Below are 20,559 nucleotides of genomic sequence, written 5' to 3' on the forward strand. Positions count from 1 at the left end.
CTATTCATCCATTCGAATGACCATCCATCCATCCATCCATCCATCCACTGATCCATCCATCCATCCATCAACCAATCAACCATCCATCCACCAATCCATCCATCCATCCATCCATCCATCCATCCATCCATCCATCCATCCATCCATCCATCCATCCATCCATCTATTCATCCATTCGAATGACCATCCATCCATCCATCCATCCAACCAACCATCCACCAATCCATCATCCATCCATCCATCCATCATCATCTATCCACCAATCCATCATCCATCCATCCAACCAACCACCAATCCATCATCCATCCATCCAACCAACCACCAATCCATCATCCATCCATCCATCCATCCATCCATCCATCTGACCAACCAACCAACCAACCAACCATCATCCATCCATCCGACCATCCATCCATCCATCCATCCATCCATCCATCCATCCATCCATCCATCCATCCATCCATCCATCCATCCAACCAACCAACCATCTATTCATCCATTCGAACAACCATCCATCCACTGATCCATCCAACCATCCACCAATCCATCATCCATCCATCCATCATCCAACCATCCATCCATCCAACCATCCATCCAACCATCCATCCATCCATCCATCCATCCATCCATCCATCCATCCATCCATCCATCCATCCATCTAACATCCAACCAACATCCATCCATCAACCAACCATCCACCAATCCATCATCCATCCATCCATCATACTAATTGGAGAGTATTTGGACACTAATGTCACACATAAAACGCCTGAATGTCATTGCATTAGATAACTGATTTGACAGGTTTTAAGTGACTAGAAATACTCTCATTGAAGCCAGTCAGCACTGTTGTTTGTGGTTAGTAGATCAATGTGATTCTTTACGCTAATTGAGAGACTGATGAGTTGTACTTAAAAAAAAAAAAAAAAAAAAAAAAAAATCACTGCATAATCATTTAAAGTGAACTTGAAATTAAATTTCACCTTAATTTACTTTTTAAAACAAATGTTCACATCCATCCATTCAACATCCAACCAACCAACATCCATCCATCCATCAAACCAAGCAACCGACATCCATCCATCCATTCAACATCCAACCAACATCCATCCATTCAACAACCAACCAACCAACCAACCAACATCCATCCATCAAACCATCCATTCAACATCCATCCATCCATCCATCCATCCATCCATCCATCCATCCATCCATCCATCCATCCAACCAACCAACCAACCATCCACCAATCCATCATCCATCCATCCATCATACTAATTGGAGAGTATTTGGACACTAATGTCACACATAAAACGCCTGAATGTCATTGCATTAGATAACTGATTTGACAGGTTTTAAGTGACTAGAAATACTCTCATTGAAGCCAGTCAGCACTGTTGTTTGTGATTAGTAGATCAATGTGATTCTTTACACCTGTGTGAATTTCAGCAGAACTGACTTTACACATCCACTAAAAATCACAAAAACACTAGCTGATTCAGACACTTTAAGACCACAAACATCATCAAGAAAATTTACATTCATAAATGTACCTGAATGAACAATGTATAAATTGAAAACCTGAAACTTTGACGTTGAATAATCAACCACTTGGCAACCCGACTATATACAGCATGAAGAGTTCATCTGAGTGTAATGAAATAATATCACATTCACCTCACTTTCTTGCAGCTTTTTTCGAGTTGCTTCTCCAGTGCTTGTTTCTCTTTATCATGTTGAGCAACAATCCTGTCCACTTGAGCGCAGTGGGAACTCTGCAGTGCCGCGTGTGCCTGAAATAGGAAGCAGGATTGTTTTCTCTTCTGTCTTTGTATCCGCGCTGTCAGTTCTCCTGCCCTACAGGCTTCAGTGTCTGTGACACTCCGGCAAACTGTTCATAATCAATTCAATAATCTCAAGGAAACAAAAGCCTTCGGTCACCTTCGCCTGCTTCTTCTTCAAAGCGTTCATTTCCTTCTGCTGCTTCTTGACTAGTTTCAAGTAGGTCTGAGGAAAGGTTGTAAAAACATGAATGCAGCACTTTTCATATTTCACATTTCAGCAATGCAAATCAAATGCTTTATTCTGCCATTTTTATGTTTATTCTGTTAGGTTGTTACCTTCGTTTGCTTTAAGTCATCGATGGTCAGTTGAGGTGTGAGCACTGATGTATCTAGAGGTTCACAAAACAACATATATTACATACAACTCAACTGATTGTGAGAAGGTTTGTGCAATATTTTAAGACGGATACATAATGTATGATTTTTGCCACAATTTTGCTTTTGGGCATTTCAGAAATCGCTGTAGGACAGTCTTGGATTGCTTTTTGATGTCAGTGTCAAAGTCTTTAATCTGCCTGAGCTTTACCCAAGATCTCACTGGAGCCATATCTCAACCTGACAAGCAACAAGACAGAAAAAACATACACACACATACACACACACACACACATACACACACACAGTCTACATGCTGAAACAAGCAAATTATTTGAAATGTATGTAGATTAAAGGGGTCATCACATGGATTTTCTCATTTTAATATGTTCCTTGAGGTTCAATAAAAACACACACACACATATATATATATATATATATATATATATATATATATATATCTATATATATATATATATATATATATATATATATATATATATATATATATATTTGACTGATATCTGTCTGTATAAAGTCTGCATAGCATGAAACACGCTGATGTATGATGTCTGCTTGAACAGGGTGCGAGAGGGTGTGTAAAAACATACGTTGAGAGGCAGGTAGGACATCTTATTATTTAATTCGGACCGAATATAATAATTGGATGAACATTTTATGGTCCTACACCTTCCACAGATTATATATATTTATAAAAAAACACATTTAGATCATTTAAAACAGTGATTGCTATCAGGATATGAGGAGAAATTCAACCAGTATGACAAAAAATGTTTCTGTAGAGAATCATTTATTGCACCTTTAAAGGTACAATATGTAACTTTATTTGTTCAGAATTAAACGGTTAGTTCACCCAAAAATGAAAATTATGTCATTAATGACCCTCATGTCGTTCCAAACCCGTAAGACCTCCGTTCATCTTCAGAACACAGTTTAAGATATTTTAGATTTAGTGAGAGCTTTCTGTTCCTCATTTGAAAGTGTTTGTACGGTATACTGTCCATGTCCAGAAAGGTAATAAAAACATCATCAAAGTAGTCCATGTGACATCAGTGGGTTAGTTAAAAGTATTTGAAGCATCAAAAATACATTTTGGTCCAAAAATAACAAAAACTACAACTTTATTCAGCATTCAGCGTTGGTAATGCACTTTTACGTCGCTGTGGTTGTTTTTGGCGATTAGGACATCCGTGACATGCACACTTACGCACCATTTTTAAAAATATAGCAATGCCAAAATACAAACAATGTAGAATAGCTTGAATACAACGTGCGTCTCCCTCAGACTGTGAACAAAGCTCTGGCGCACCGGATAACACGTCAGCAGCGTCTTACATCAGCAGCGTCACTGTGGAGTCGTGAACCACACTCCGGAGCAGAAGGGGGCGGTAATGCACCAATAAGCTGGATGCCAACCGCCGTAAAACAGGAAAGAAGAAGAAGAAGCGGAGTCGTGAATGCGGATTGACAATGCTGAATAAACAGACAATGCTGAATAAAGTCGTAGTTTTTGTTATTTTTGGACCAAAATGTATTTTCGATGCTTCAAAATGTCGCGGATGTCCTAATCGCCAAAAACAACCACGGCGACGTAAAAGTGCATTAACAACGCCGACAGATGAAAGGATTCAATGGAATCAGTTCAATGGAATCAATTCACTGGAAAGGATTCCGGAAGAGAAGACAATGCTGAATAAAGTCGTAGTTTTTGTTTTTTTGGGGACCAAAATTTATTTTTGATGCTTCAAATCTTCTAACTAACCCACTGATGTCACATGGACTACTTTGATGATGTTTTTATTACCTTTCTGGACATGGACAGTCTAGCGTACATACATTTTCAATGGAGGGACAGAAAGCTCTCTACTAAATCTAAAATATCTTAAACTGTGTTCCGAAGATGAACAGAGGTCTTACGGGTTTGGAACGACATGAGGGTCATTAATGACATAATTTTCATTTTTGGGTGAACTAACCCTTTAACAAAATTTAAATAAGGAGGCTTTTACTCGTATATAAACATTGATCAGCGAACATAAACAGCAGTTCATCCAAACCTGAATGACGCGCGAGAACAAACCTCTTCTGGAAGCTCAAACACACAATCTCTTTATGAACATTTTGAAGCGTCAAAGTTACAGTTGTGTATGGAGGGTCAGAGAGCTCTCAGATTTCATCAAAAATAACTTTGTGTTTTGAAGATTAATCGAAAGTGTTATGGGTTTGGAACGAAATGAGGGTGAGAAATTAATTACAGAATTTTCATTTTTGGGTGAAGTAACCCTTTAAGCGACTGCGCACCAGTGGGCGGGGCCTATGGGGCGATGATGTATAGCTATTCGTCAATGTCTTGCTCTGGAGGCAGTCATATGAAAATATATATTTGTCACAGATCCCACAATATCAAAACAAGCTGTTTTAGGAGCTTGATTAAATAAATTTTTATATAATGAGGAGGACGTATATGTCAAAAGATCAAGGTAAATTTGAAAAATTTTGCAATATACATAAATAATTGCTACTTGTTGTGTTCCTCATTTACAAATTGCTTTGAATTAAAATACTTTCTAAATAAAAAAAAATGTAAATGTAAATATATGGTGGTATCAAAAAGTATTTGTACATATATGCTAGACTTGTGCCGATATTCGGTAATGCGATATATCGCGATAATGAATATGCATTTTATCGTGGGCATTTCAAAATACCGTAAATAATAATTTATTACCAATTATTAAAATTTTTATAATGCATATAAGAATACTTTCCCCATCAACCACATAAAATGCACAACACCGCTGTATTCTGCGTCAAAGGGACATGCGCTCAGATGTAAACAAGCCCAAAGTACACAAGAAGCACATGACGGAACGAGTGAAGGAGATGCGCTGAATGAAAGTGCGCGTTCACTCTCTGACAGCAGAGGGCGCTGATGGAACAGCAGAAATGCAGCGGTTACCCCGGAAACCCCATAGACAAAGCAACTGCGCTAGTGAAGTTTTTAAAATGCCTTAAACATATATTTAAATATTTTATAAACATATACATAACATCAATGCATTAGATACAATATTATAACAAAATAATTTATATATATTTGTTATATCAAAATTATTAAATCAAAATGATCTGCTGTGCTCTCCACATTCACATACTCTCACTGTATAATACTGACTCATTTGTGTATTTTTTTCTTCTCCTACACAGGGTACCCTGTGTTTCTGCCCATGCAGATCCCAACACCGTTTTTACTCTTATAGTTACCCTCTTTGGAACAGGTGACCATATTTTGTCCCAGTGCTGCTCTCGATCTCTCCGAGTCCTTCTGCGGCGTCATCACGGCTTGATTCACCCTCCGTTTCTTATTCCTCATCCAGCTGTCATTCGGCACATCAGCAATATCTGACTGAATATACAACCAGAATTCATTAAACACCATCATTCTCCTTCACAGCAGAGAGGGAAAATAAATGACTGGATCAGAAGCAAGTGTTATACTACAGTCAAAACATTTGTGCATGTAAAATTAAACAGCCAGCATGTGAGTCAAATAAATGCACAAGCGAGAAAAACCTGAGCTGCAAAATCGCATTAGAAAAGTGCTTCTTAGTGCTATTGAATCACTTTCTTGCTGAAAGTTTAATGATAGCAGTCAATTCATACAGTTCTGCGAGTACATGAAGAACTCATTAAAGTAAATGTAGGAGCTGATGGAGACCTCTCAAGGTTGTGTGCATTAATGATACAGATGCTCACCGTCTCAATGCCCATGGCTCTCATTTGGTCTGTTCGCTTCTCACAGATGGATAAGAACTTTTTGGGATCAGACAGGGCATCTACAATAGCTGAAATGAAAAGATCTCACAGCGTAAAGACTTGTGATGAAACGCCATGAACTTGAGCTTTCATCATGTTCCAGTCTCCTAACCTCCGAAGCCGTCGGGCACGTATGTTTTGAGGATGATGTTGCAGAAGACGGTGGCCAGGGACAGAGGTTTGTTGTACTCGTTTCGTAGGGAGATGTGCCTGTAACCAGACTGCAGTCCGTCCAGCGGGAGAATCCGCTGTCCAATCAGCTTATTGTTGTCATCGTACACGGCCACCCGGAGCACGGCGAGGTCTGGGAGGATCACCTGTGGGATCGAGGCGTTTGAGTGTTTATTTACTCTGCTTGTGTTTTTGACTTAGAGGAAGGAGTTTCAAAAGCAAAACAAGAGACAAGAGAGATGTGACCTAGAAACAAAGTGTAGGTTCACACAATCTGATGTTAATCTTGAGTACATATAGAGTAACAATGCATCCTTCATATCTCCGAAAAGTTTTTAGTTTTGTCATAGTTATAAAAGATAGATATGCTAAATCAAAAGTGGAGGTCCTGGAGGCGTGTCTGCCGTCAGTGCTGTGGGAGGAGCTAAAGAGTCATGAGTGCACGCAGCTTCTGCGTAGAGATCGCATGCTAGCTGCGACATCATTATAAATAAAAAGGGAACAAAAGCGTTCGTGTTGTTTACATTATATGCACTTACGTGCCGATTACCAACAAAACAGAGACATCTGATTTACTGCAGCTTTACTCACTGCCCCCCATCTGCAAATCCAGCACCACACTAGGACTTGTTTTAAAACATTCATCACCGAAATCCCGGGAACAAACAAACATACGTGCACATCTCCGTTGCTGCCTCAGAAAAACAAACTTCATCCTCTGTTCCCTCAATGCTGGGTTCTTTGGGAAGTTGAAAAATGTAATCTCTCCCTTAAAACCAAAAACACGCTCCTTCGGTGACAGGAGCTGCGTCTCATTTCGGAGGCTGCATCCTCCGGAGGTCACATTTGAAGGCTGCATACGTCATCAAGGATGTCATATTTAAGAAAAGTAACTGTAGTAAAATACTGTAATTTCTTTCTTACGTTGCAATCTAAAGGTTATTTTCTTAACCCTCCGGAGTCTGAGGCTGATTTGGGGCTTGGAGAAGTTTTGACATGCTCTGACATTTGTGCTTTTTTCAGTTGTTCATAAACATATAAATGACAAAAGTGTTATTACACTGTATTCAGCACAAACTAGGCTACAATAATATGTGAGGAACATGTGTGTACATGTTTGTATTTTTGAAGGAATAATGTTTATGCGTGGTTATTGAAAAAACAAAAAAAACTTAAGTCACTGAAATAAGGCCAAAAAAAGTATAGTAAATCTGTGTTCACAAGACTTTAGGGTATTGGAGGTTGTAGACTAGAGTTTTTGCTTCAAAATTATGTACAAATTATGCTGCCTACTCCTTCATATAACACAATATATTGATTTAGTTTTTGTAAGACACTTTTTGTCAAGAAACACAGTATGCATGGAGGCGTGAATGATCATGAATAATGGGCCATTTACACCTCAGAAGACAAAAGAATCACATAATAATGACCTGAAATGACTTGCATATTAATGAGGCCTTTCAGTCAGGTAGGCTGTGAAAAAAACCTTCTGTAATAATGTCTCAGCTCATCATAAACAGCAATACTGTGAAATACTATTACAATTTAAAAAACTGGTATTCTATTATATTCTTTAAAATATAATGTATTTCTGTGATGCAAAGTGTCTGAACAATTATGTTACCTCTATGGCATTTCATAAGGGCTTTTAGCTTAAAAGCATGCACATTTGGAGAAATATTGATGGATTCTTATATATTTATGTCAATTTTCTATACTGAGAAGTAATATTTATTGTCATCACTATGAGTGCTGGATACTGTGTTTTCAATTCATACTTGCAGCCGGAGGGCGCGCTCTGTACACCTTTAGGCCACAAATTCATATAAAGAAGAAAAGGAACTAGGAACTAACGGCATGTCTTCTAGAGATCGCTAACCACGGCTTTAACATCCATATAAACACTTTTCAAGACAATAAATACATGATTGAGACGATGAATGCATGTATTGCCTCTGAATTTGCGTCTGAATAGCGCTGGCTCCGTGGGCGTGGCCGCATTAGCGGATAATGAGCTGAATCACAGACTTCTGACATGGCTCTCTTTTCATACAGATTACATAAACACAGAAGGTTTGTTTTCGATTTGACTTGCACAATTTAAACCCTGATATTTCAAAGTTTTTTTAGACATAAGTGTCATTTTTTTGTCATTAGTATTCATAAGTTACAGTTCATTTTCTGAGAACTATCAGATTGGACTTCGTTCAGAGGGAGAGGAGAAATCACGCATCATGTTAGTTTTCTTTATTTTACAAAAAGCACAACATTGTGTTTTAACTCTGAGTGTACACAAATAAAAGAAAACATTCTATAGTTTCAATTGATATATTACTTATGTCTCTATGACAAGAAATGACGGAGTATTTTAAGTCTGTTTTGCTGCAATGTGAAAAAAATCCTGCTAAATGTGGCGGCGCGTTTTCAGACCTCAGGGAGTTAAATGAGACTGCCTCGATGATGTATGCAGCTTTCAAAGGGTGCAGCCCCTGAATTGGGACACAGCCATTGTTGAAAAATCTCTCGGCTTCTGTATCCCGAACGAAACGCGTTGATGGGCGTGCTCTTGCTCTGGGTGATAAGTGTGCGCACGCTTATCAGGGAAAAGTGCCTATACAAGGAATTCCGCTCTCTTTTGACTCATTTAGACTCACACTCGAAAAAAAACTCTCTGAATCCTGTACTGAAACCTGAAGTAGTGGATTTGGGCACAGAATACGTCATACGTCCTACTCGTGTTTTGAAACTTTGGCCATGTTTAGCATGAGAATGCAATTCTTTTACAGTGTAAATAAGTCAGAATGCATGAAATAGCATTACACCCCACACCCCCCCAAAAAAAGATTCATTATAAAAAATTGTCAAAATTAGCACGTTAACACATGCAATTAATTTTCCAGTTTAACGCCTTAAAATTATTTAATGCCCTTTTTTTGAGCATCCTCATAAGAGCAGTCTTAAATGAGTTAAATAAAGTCTTAAATGAACTTAAAGAGTTGTGAGAAAATGAGATGAGCATCAGATCCGCGTCATGTTCGGCAGCGGCAGCTCTTAAAGTGACAGCAGCCTAATAAACCAGCCGTTGTGATGATGTCTGTCATTAATGTTAATCAGAGAACAAAGGTAAGAGAGAAAATTCTAGCTTTAATAAGGATTAATCTATATTTAATTTATAATTTATGCAGTAAACACTGTAAGGTGTTGGATAACTTCATTCAGTTTCACCACAGGTAAATATGACATTTATTATAATGGGTTTATGTGAAGATTTTTTTAAGTTCACTTAAATTAAGTTATTTTTTAAAGACTAATACATGTTGAAATTGATAGCTTGATTGATAATTATACACGGAACACATTTATTATGTAAACACAGACTTTTATTTTGGACACGATTAATCAAGATAAATCGCTGTGCAGCCCTAGCACTAAAATAACAATACAGGGTTCCCACTCTTTCATGAACACCAGATTGAAGGACTTTCAAGGACTTTTTAAAGCACTGTTTTTTTATATCAAGCACCTATCAAATTCACATCCCAGCATATGGAGCGTCATGAAAGACCTCTTAAAGTACTTAACATTTTAACCCTCCTATTGCATTTGCATCCTTTTTAACCCGGAAGAGGTACAGAATCAGTTGTACATTAATTTTGGAAATATATTAAAACCGTTTTCAGCTTCCTTAATGTTAACAATCTTTCCACACTAGTTTTGGTTTTCATTTTTTATGAATCTTTACTTGAGTAAAAACATTATTATATAGTGAGAATATTGTAAAAAGAAATGTTGCAATTGATTGAAAAAATTATATGGGTTATAAGAATTATATGGATTGTAATTGTGGCTTATAAAGATATAATAGAATTGAAATTTATCACAATTCTGACACAATTGTGGCTTCATAATCACGCAATTCTGACTTTTTAACTCACAATTGTGAATTTAGGGTAGAGTGGGGGAAAACTAACTTTACATAATATGCCTAATATTCTAATTAATAAGTAGGGGTGGGCGATTCAAGATTTGATCACAAATCTCTTTCATGTTGGTTTTACTATTTTGCCAGTGACTGAGCAGTACAGTCAAACTAATTTCCCTATATATTCAAAAAAAAGTAGCCTTACAAGGTAACAAAATATATAAAAAAAGAATGAGATTTTCAGCCCAAAGTGGATGAAAATAAAAATACTAATTTATAAGAATTAAAGAAATGTTTGGTTACCCACATTCTTCAAAATATCTTCTTCTGTACTGAGCACAAGACAGAAATTAATACAGGTTTGGATCAACTTTAGAGTGAGTAAATAAAGAGAAATTTCATTTTTGGTTGAACTATCCCTTTAAGAACATGTCGTAGCATGCGTTGCCTGGCTCATGCACGCATCTAATTTATTCACACGCATTTGATTTTCTCTCAACTGTTTACTTGGAATTTACACTTATCCGATGGTGCAAACCTGTTGTGTTTTTGACTGTATTAACAAAGTAAAATGCAAATGATAACATTGTCCAGCAAACGCAGCGTTTGACAGGCTTTTAGGGGTGTATCCGCTCAGAAAAGCACGTTTTTAATGGCAAAACTCATGCAAATAATAAACTTTTGTGATTGTGAATAACTGCAGTGTTCCTCTACCGCTGTGTTAACATGTGATGTGAATGTATGTTGCTTTGTACTACACAGTGAGACAGAGGCGACCAGCAACTAGGACTGAAACTAGCACAATACAACATTATTTCTTCAAAAGCAGGTAGTGGAGACCATAGATATACATCTATGGTGGAGACCTTTTAATCGTCCATGATCAAAATTGCACACCCCTATAAAGCCACCTTTCCACTGCACACAACATTCGCATCCGAAATGAAACCGTTCTTCTCGGCTTTTCACCATAGTAAACAACGATTTTAATGAATGTTATGTTAATGCATGTATAAATATATCTAAAATGTGTTTCAAAATGTATTTCAAATTTAATTCAAGCACCTTCAGGGACCAATATTTGTGTCTGAAATCCAAGTACTTTTCAAGGTGAGTGGGAACCCTGACAATAAAACATGCTTTCTCAACTCAAAATCTTAGGCTTATTTATTTAAAACTAAGAATTTATATATATATATATAATTTTCCCCCCTCTTTATATATATATATATATATATATATATATATATATATATATATATATACAGCTATGGAAAAAATTAAGAGACCACTCTAAGTTCAGAAATCAATGTTAAGTGGTCTCTTAATTTTTTCCATAGCTGTATGTATATATATATATATATATATATATATATATATATATATATATATATATATATATATATATATATATATATATATTTTTTTTTTTTTTTTTTTATTCTCCTAATTTTTAAATAAATAAGCCTAAGATTATGAGTTGAGAAAGTATACTTCCTTTTTTTTTTTTTTTTTTTTTTTTTTTTTTCATATCAACATTTTGGTGTGTGCTTTTTACATTTAGATTTGCTTTATTCATTATTTATCCACCCTCATATTTTTTTTTTTCAGGGGAACACAAAGAATTTTTCTGTGAAAATATGAAATCTTAAACCACATTCAGATTTAAAAATGGCACATCTGATGCAACAAAAATTCATGTTTTATTGTTATGACTGTTTATTGTGATTTTTTGGTGTGAGCTTTTTATTCAAATTTGTTATAAGCAAAGTAACACATGAATATTTATGAATATTTACAAAAAATAGCACTTTTTTATATTTTTAAATTAAATTAAATAAACAAATACTATAACTACTACTACTATTACAACTAATATTAATAAATGATATTAAAATAAATGTTTCAATAAGGCCTGTGGGTGATTTGCTAAATAAGTCTGGATCACACCTGATGGCTCTGTTCCTCACATCCAACTATTGTAAGTCACCACTGTGGTTTGTATGTAAAGATCCTTCAGAAACTCTCCTGTTGTGTTTAATCATAAAACAGCATGTCAGAGAGGATAATTAGGCCGCAGCATTCAGCAGATCTCTATAGTAACTACTCCATTTAGCTCATGTAGATATAATTAAAGCTCACTATACTGTTCGGATATGTTGTAGATAATGAAGGGAAGTCATTATGTCATTGGTGTTCAGTTTAAGAATCATTAGGAACGAGCACCTCGACTCTTTAGGGTAAAAAAAGCGTCACGTGACACAATCAAGACAAAGACGCCACTGGCGTAAAGGTCACCTTTCTGAAGACAAACGCTTCTCCATTGTACACCGGATTCAGCCCGTTGTTCATCACCATCTTCGTGCGAAACTCTTTACGGATCGTGTCCGTGGGGAGCCCGTACATGTCCACCTCCACGTACGTGCCGATCTTCTTATCCGACAGAAACTGTCCAGAAATCACCTGAGAGACAAACACGTTACATAATGAACATGCTTTATTTACTGTGTTACTGAAGCACGAACAGACCTCAGAGAGGGGTTCATTGAAATGTCTCTGTCGTTATATGTCAAAGTTCAACCAACTAAAAGAGAACAGCGTTTATTTTCATTTGGTTTAAAGGGAGAATTCCTACACTTTTGAACCAATCAGTGTCCAGGATTTTTCCATGACCTTTTCAATTGTTTAAGGTTACTGGATGAAGTTTTTTAAAATAATAGAATAAAAAACAAATAAATAGTTTTGAATAAGGAAATGTAAATGGATACAAAACAAATTGAAATAAATACATTTTAATGGATTTAAATGAACAAATAAATATTTATTCAGAGAAATTCACTAATGAATCATTTAGTCCAACTGATTTATTGAAAAGAACTGATTTAAATAAATTTGAATGGATTTAAATGAATAAATGTAAATAAATTGATTTAAATAATTAAATGAATCAAATTAACTAATGAATCAATTAGGCTGTCAAATTGATTAATCGAAAAAGAACAGAATTAATGAATAAATGTAAATAAATAGATTGAAATAGATTAAAATAAATAAATAAATATTCAGACAAAACTGATTAATTCATTAAAATCTATTTAAATAAATCGATTTAAATAAATAAATAAATATATTTATAATTGTTCAAGGTTACTGGATAAAGATTTTAAATATAATATATAAATAAACAAAAACAAATAAGTTAAACAAATAGTTTTAAATAAATCAATAGATTTAAATAAATAATAATACATTATATACAATAAATGATTAAATATTCAGACTAATTAAATCATTTAGTCTGTCTGATTCATTAAGAACCAATTTAAACAATTATACACACATTTTTTTTACAAATAAATGTAAAAAAGGCAGATTTAAATAAATGCAAATAAAAAGATTTAAACAGATTATAAAGTAAATAAATAAATATTCAGACAAATTGCCTAATGAATCGTTTAGTCTGTCTGATTCATTAAAAAAAAACTATTTAAATAAATGTAAATCAATTTAAACAAATAAATGTAAAAAAGGCAGATTTATATAAATGCAAATAAAAAGATTTAAACAGATTATAAAGTAAATAAATATTCATATAAAATTCAAATAAAATATTCAAATAAAAATTGCCTGAATGTCTGATTAAAAATAACCCATTTAAATACATTTGAATTGAAATGAATACATGTAAATAAGTAGATTCAAATAGATGTAAATAAATAAAATAATGAATGAATGAATAATCAAATCAATAAATAAATATTCAGACTAACTGCCTAATGAATCATCTAGTCTGTCTGATTCATTAAGACCAATTTAAATAAATTTAAACAAATAAATGTAAAAAAGTAGATTTAAATAAATGGAAATAAATAGATTTAAAGAGATTATAAAGTAGATAAATAAATATTCAGACAAATGGCTTAATGAATCATTTAGTCTGATTCATTAAAAAAAAAAAATAAATTTAAATGAATAAATGTAAAAAGTAGATTTGAATAAATGTAAATAAATAGATTTTAAGAGATTATAAAGTAAATAAATAAACAAATATTCAGACAAATTGCCCAATGAATCATCTAGTCTGTCTAGCCGATTCACTGAAAAGAACCGACTCCCTCTCTCGTGTGTTCACTAAAGACACATCTGTGCTTTTTCCCAGCCTGATTCCAGGTTCTCCGTGAGCGCAGGACCCTGTGAAAGCGGACGAGGTTAGGATGGACACACACCTGGACGCTGCAGGTGGCTGCGATCACTCCGTCCACAGGCGTCTCCGAGAACGGGTCGAACATCCGATCCGGGCGGCGCATGAAGTCGGGCTTCAGCAGATACCTGTGAGAGTCGGATCACACGTTCATCACGAGAGCGGTTATCAGCGTCACCTTAAAGCAACGATCCGTTTAATGAAGTCTCTCTCATCCCGTGTTTCACTTACAGCGCTAAACACAATGCTAATGGATGCTGCCGTGATTAATGTGTTGATGAATATGTTTGGAGTTTCACAGTGTCGGAGCGGCTGCAGCCCGGATCACACATCACAGCTAATTAACACCGACAACTGCTGCTGCTTTAACGAACAAACCAGTCAAACACTGAGGCACTGATTCATATCTGTAATCTATTTTGATGTGGGTAAATCCGTTATATGCTGTAATTATGCCACTTAAATGTTGGTAAAGTTTTAATTAAGTCAATTTAGTATTTCATGACCATTTTCCACTTTCTGTTGGACCTTCACAATTAAACAGGCTGTTTTCAACCAATCAGTGTCCAGGATTTTCCCACGACCTTTCCAATTGTTCAAGGTCACTGGATAAAGATTTTTAAAATAATAAATAAATTAAAAATATAATAATTTTATATTAAGAAATGTAAATGGATAAATAATTACATTTCAATGGATTTAAATGAATAAATAAAAATATTTATTCAGAGAAATTCACTAATAAATCATGTAGTCCATAGATGTAAATAAATAGATTAAAATAAATAAATAAATATTCAGACAAAATTGCCTAATGAACCATTTATTAAAATAAATAAGTTTAAATAGATTTAAATAAATGTAAATAAATAGTTTTAAACAAATGTTAATAAATAGATTTAAATAAATGTTAATAAATAGATTTAAATGTATGTAAATAAAATAAATAAATATATTTCCAATTGTTCAAGGTTACTAGATTTTTAAAAAAAGATTTTGGAAATATTTTTTAAATAATAAATAAAAAACAAAAAATTTAAATAAATTTAAATAAAGAAATGTAAATAGATAGATTTAAACAAATTGAAATAAATACATTTCAATGGGTTTAAATGAATAAATAAAAATATTTATTCAGAGAAATTCACTAATGAATCATTTAGTCTAACTGATTCATTGAAAAGAACTGATTTAAATATATTTAAATAGATGTAAATAAATAGATTAAAATAAATAAATAAATATTCAGATAAATGACCTAATGAATCGTTTAGTCTGTCCAACTGATTTATTGAAAAATAACCGATTTAAATAAATTTAAATAATAATAATCTTTAAATAGATTACAATAAATAAATACACATTCAGACAAAATTGCCTAATGAGTCATTTATTAAAATATATTTAAATAAGTTTAAATATATTTAAATAAATTTAAATAAAATGTAAATAAATATATTTCCAATTGTTCAAGGTTACTAGATTTAAAAAAAAAAAAAAAAAAGATTTTGGAAAGATTTTTAAAATAAATAAAGAAATGTAAATAGATAGATTTAAACAAATTGAAATAAATACATTTCAATGGGTTTAAATGAACAAATAAATATTTATTCAGTGAAATTCACTAATTAATCGTTTAGTCCAACTGATTCATTGAAAAGAACTGATTTAAATAAATTTGAATTAATACATGCAAATAAGTATATTTAAATTGAATAAACACAAATGATTGCACGTGCACGGTGATATTTTGTGTTTATAAAGCATATACAGTTGTATTTTTTTCTCGTCTGGTATCATTTAAAGCTCTTTGAAGCTACACTGAAACTGTAATTTTGACCTTCAACCGTTTGGAGGCCACTGAAGTCCACTATAAGGAGAAAAATCCTGGAATGCTTAAGACATTAGTACAGTAACACTCAGATGATGATCTGAACTCACCCACACGAGCCGTTATATTCAAACTTCCCCTGGTTGAGCTGCATCGCCAAATCTACAAAACAACAAACTGAACATGAATGCAGCTTCAAAACAAATATACGCCAACACTATTACTATTAGTGTTAAGAAACTAGATTACAAAGAGTTTGATACTTGGGGTTCAGTATTAAATGTCTGACATTTCATTTGCTAATAAATAAGATCATTAAATGTATTGTAATGTAAATAAAAAATAAATTCACTAAAATGAAATGATGTAAATATAATAAAATGTAATGAATAAAAAAATAAAATAAACCAAAAACATTAAACTAATATATTATCATGCATTTTACTCCAAAATCAATTTATCAAAATAAATAAGTATTGTTTGACATTTAATTAATTTACTAATAAATACAATAGTTAAATGTATAAATGTAATAAATAAAAAATAAATACACAAAAGATTAAATGGTGAAAATTTAATAAAAAATAAATTCACTAAAAAAAAAAAAAAAAAAAAAAAAAGACAAAATTAAATTAAAAATGAAAATCAAAAATCAAAAATAACTCAGAAATAATTATCATCCATTTTTCAAGACAATGAATTTCCAAGAATTTGACATCCTGTTTAATATTTGACACTCACAGACTTCTTCATCACAATAACGGGAGGAACCGGATCTGTTTCAACTGTTTTCAACATTAATAATAATCATAAATGTTTCTTGAGCAGCAAATCATCATATCAGAATGATTTCTGAAGGATCATGTGACACTGAAGACTGGAGCAATGATGCTGAAAATTCAGCTTTGATCACAGAAATAAATTACAGTTTACAGTTTTTACTTAAATATCACATTTTAATATACATTCACATTATTTTAAAGTGTTGTAATATTTCACAATATTTATGTTTTTACTGTACTGACTTCTTTTAGTAACATTAATCATCCTAAACTTTTAGGTGTATAATTATATTTGTTGCAGAATTTAATTATTTTTTCTTAATATTTTTTTTTAATCAAAACTACAATGTAAAAAAATCAGATATTTCTACGTTTTCTATGACCACAAACCCTCTCCCAATTTCAAACAATTAAAAAATAATGATATCACTTAAATTTTTCAGTATACATCACAGTAGTGTTTGTAGTGCTGATATTAATTTATGATTAATAAAAAAAAAAAAATATTGCTAATATATTACCATGCATTTGTTTTATTTTGACTTTATTTTTTAATATTTCATATTTTACTGAAAAATCAATGTCTGACATTTAATATGCAAATAAACAAAATAATTAAATGTATTAATATAATAAATAAAAATAGTTTAATTTAATAAAGTAAATGTGATAGATACAAAATAAATTCATTAATAATAATAACAAAATAAAATTTAAAAAATGTACTTATTAAAATGTATTTATTTATTTAAAATACGGTGCGGACATTAATTTTTGATTTATAAAAAATAAAAAATAAATTAAAAAAATTACCATTATTTTTATAGCATTTTTTTTTACATTTGACTTTTTTGTTATTTTTAATATTTCATATTTTACTCCAAAACAAAAGACAGAAATAAGTGTTATCAGTATTAAATGTCTGACATTTAATTGGCTAATAAACAAAATAATTAAATGTATTCATGTAACAAGTTAATAAAAATAAATTCACTTTAAAATGAAACAATGAAAATGTAATAGATCATTTACTACTAATAAAACTCACAGCAGTATTTGTAGTGCTGACATCAATTTATGATTTATAAAAAAAATAAATAAAAAAAATGAATTAGGCTAGTAAAAAAATTAATTAAAATATATGTAGAAACATTACATGGGTGGGAAATTATGAACATTTAATAAAATAAATGTAACAAATATTCAATAAAAATAAAAATGCTATTTTACTATAAAATCAAAAGACATAAATAAGTATTATTGTCCACTTTGTTTAAAAACACATGTATGTTGAGTCCAAAATATTCAGTAACAAGCCCCAAAAGTAGAAGTGAATGATGCGCAGATGGATGTGTGTGTGTGTGTGTGTGTGTGTGTGTGTGGTCTGCATTACCTGGGGTCTGGAAGTTCAGAGACACCATCTGGCAGCCGGCGTTCCAGAAGATCTGTGGCATATAATTACTGGAGTCCACTCGGCCTCCTTTGGGGTAGATGCGACTCATCTGTCTCTTGTTGTAGCTGCGCATCTCATTCAAGGAAACTAAAATGGAAAGGACTGAGGGATTTCTGGCTCTTGCACACTCATCCTCACACTGTAGGTCTGCTGTTTTCACAGCACAAACGCTCTTTGAAAGCGGCTCTTTTGGATGAGAACAGAGATATGATGGATCTCTCATTATAAACCTCTAGACCTTCAGTCAGGCTTTTCTTCTCGAGTGTTTCAGAAGATTTCCTTTTAGTTAGAAGGACCTGACACACACACACACACACACACACTGTCTGACTTCATACAGCCGCTAAAAATCACCAAAACACCAGCGGATTAAAAGACATTGAGATCAAAAAGCTGTTTCTTCACCAACCTCTCTTTACTTCATCATTCTGGATGATGATAAAAGATCTGCAGCATTAGAAAACAGTGACTCTAATGATGCCGAGAGATTCAGATTTAAAATTTCCATGTGATTTTTGGGCCATAAAATACTCAAAATCTAGCTCAAATCTAGAGGTGAATAAAAGGCATGAAAAGAGTTTGTGACATTTAATTTGCTAATAACTAAAATAATTAAATGTAATGATATAAATTTAATAAATAAAAAATGAATTCACTAATAAAAAAGTAAACAATGAACATTTAATAAAATAAATTTAACAAAATTAAAAAAATAAAAAATAAATAAAGAGACAAAAAACTAAAATAATTAAATATAATAATTCACAAAAAAATCATAAACAAAATAAATTAAACTATAATATTACCTCTATGTTTTATTCACCTCTAAAATATAGAAAATCTTACATTTTTGATATTTAATTAGCTAACAACTAAAATAATCAAATGTAATGAAATAATTTTATAAATAAACATGAATTTATTAATAAAAAATGCAATTATGAAAATGTAATAAAATAAATTTAACAAATAAAAAATAATAATAAAATAAAAAATAAAATAAAGAGAGACTACATTTTATTTACTAATATTTAATTTGTTAAAAAATAGATGTAATAAAACATTTAATATATAAAATTTAAATTCATGAACAAAATAAACAAAACTATGATATTAGCTCTATTTTATTCACCTAAATTTTTGATATTTAATTTGCTAACAACTAAAATAATTAAATGTAATAAAAGAAATGTAATAAATAAAAATGAATTTACAAATAAAAAATTAAATGATAAAAATGTAATAAAATTAATTTAACAAATATTTATATATATATATATATAAAACATCTCTTATTCACCTCTAAATATAGAAAATCTTACATTTTTGATATTTAATTTGCTAACTAAAATAATTAAATGTGATAAAATATAATAAAAAAGAATTCATTAATTAAAAATGAAATGATGTAAATGTAATATAAACTATATTTTATTTTAATATATTTGCTAATAAAAAATAAAATTAAAATTCACAAAAACATTTTTTGAAACTATGATATTAGCATGCATTTTAAACATTTTACTCTAAAATCAAGACTTAAAGACACATTTGTCACACTGACCAATGAATTTTCCTGATTTTGATATATTTTAATGAGATTAATTCATTTGCTAATAAATAAAACAATCAAATGTAATAAAACAAATAATTATTTAAAACAAAAATTAAATTCACTGATAAAAAATATGAAACTATATTACCACTGCTAGGTTTTCTTCACCTCTAAAATCTAGATGTGAATAAAAGTCATTAAAACTGTAACCGTTTCCAACCATCCCTCTTATTTTTTTGCACTCAAGCGCCCCCTGGAAACAGAGAAGTACACTACACCTTCAACAGCAAAAACCCCATGAAAGAAAACTAAATAACTAAAGTTAAAGGTGCACCAATTAATATTATCCACTATCCAAACAAGTGTGTTTTCAAATGCTGTTCACTCACATGAGATAAACCCGTATTATTTTACATGGTGTGGGCGCTCGTATAGTCGACTACATCCACACTGTAAATCCTCATCTAACTCTTATATGAGACGCTTTAATGCAGAATAAATGATTCACAAGTGACTGATCAGCAGATAAAGTGTCTGTTATAAAACAATTACTTTCTGCACCTTTAAATGAGAGCCATAAAACCCACATGTAGATGTTTTATAGATCGGATACGAGTGCAGGAGACACGCCTCAGCCTGCGAGAC

At 32.0% G+C, this 20,559-nt stretch overlaps 1 protein-coding gene across 2 annotated transcripts in view; it reads right to left on the reverse strand.

Moving 5' to 3' along the window:
* plcb4a (phospholipase C, beta 4a) overlaps positions 1-20,559 on the reverse strand; it is a 60,524-nt gene that overhangs the window by 7,004 nt on the left and 32,961 nt on the right. For both annotated transcript variants that reach the window (XM_067368446.1, XM_067368447.1), the window contains 10 exons: positions 18,300-18,424; positions 16,235-16,286; positions 14,319-14,421; positions 12,391-12,555; positions 6,109-6,313; positions 5,937-6,025; positions 5,445-5,586; positions 2,121-2,173; positions 1,942-2,007; positions 1,678-1,793 (listed from right to left, as the gene is read on the reverse strand). In XM_067368446.1, the coding sequence (XP_067224547.1) occupies positions 1,678-1,793; positions 1,942-2,007; positions 2,121-2,173; positions 5,445-5,586; positions 5,937-6,025; positions 6,109-6,313; positions 12,391-12,555; positions 14,319-14,421; positions 16,235-16,286; positions 18,300-18,424 (1,116 nt within the window). The remainder of the gene's footprint in view (positions 1-1,677; positions 1,794-1,941; positions 2,008-2,120; positions 2,174-5,444; positions 5,587-5,936; positions 6,026-6,108; positions 6,314-12,390; positions 12,556-14,318; positions 14,422-16,234; positions 16,287-18,299; positions 18,425-20,559) is intronic.

This window comes from Chanodichthys erythropterus, chromosome 18 (genome assembly GCF_024489055.1).
Source record: "Chanodichthys erythropterus isolate Z2021 chromosome 18, ASM2448905v1, whole genome shotgun sequence".
Lineage (NCBI taxonomy): Eukaryota > Metazoa > Chordata > Actinopteri > Cypriniformes > Xenocyprididae > Chanodichthys > Chanodichthys erythropterus.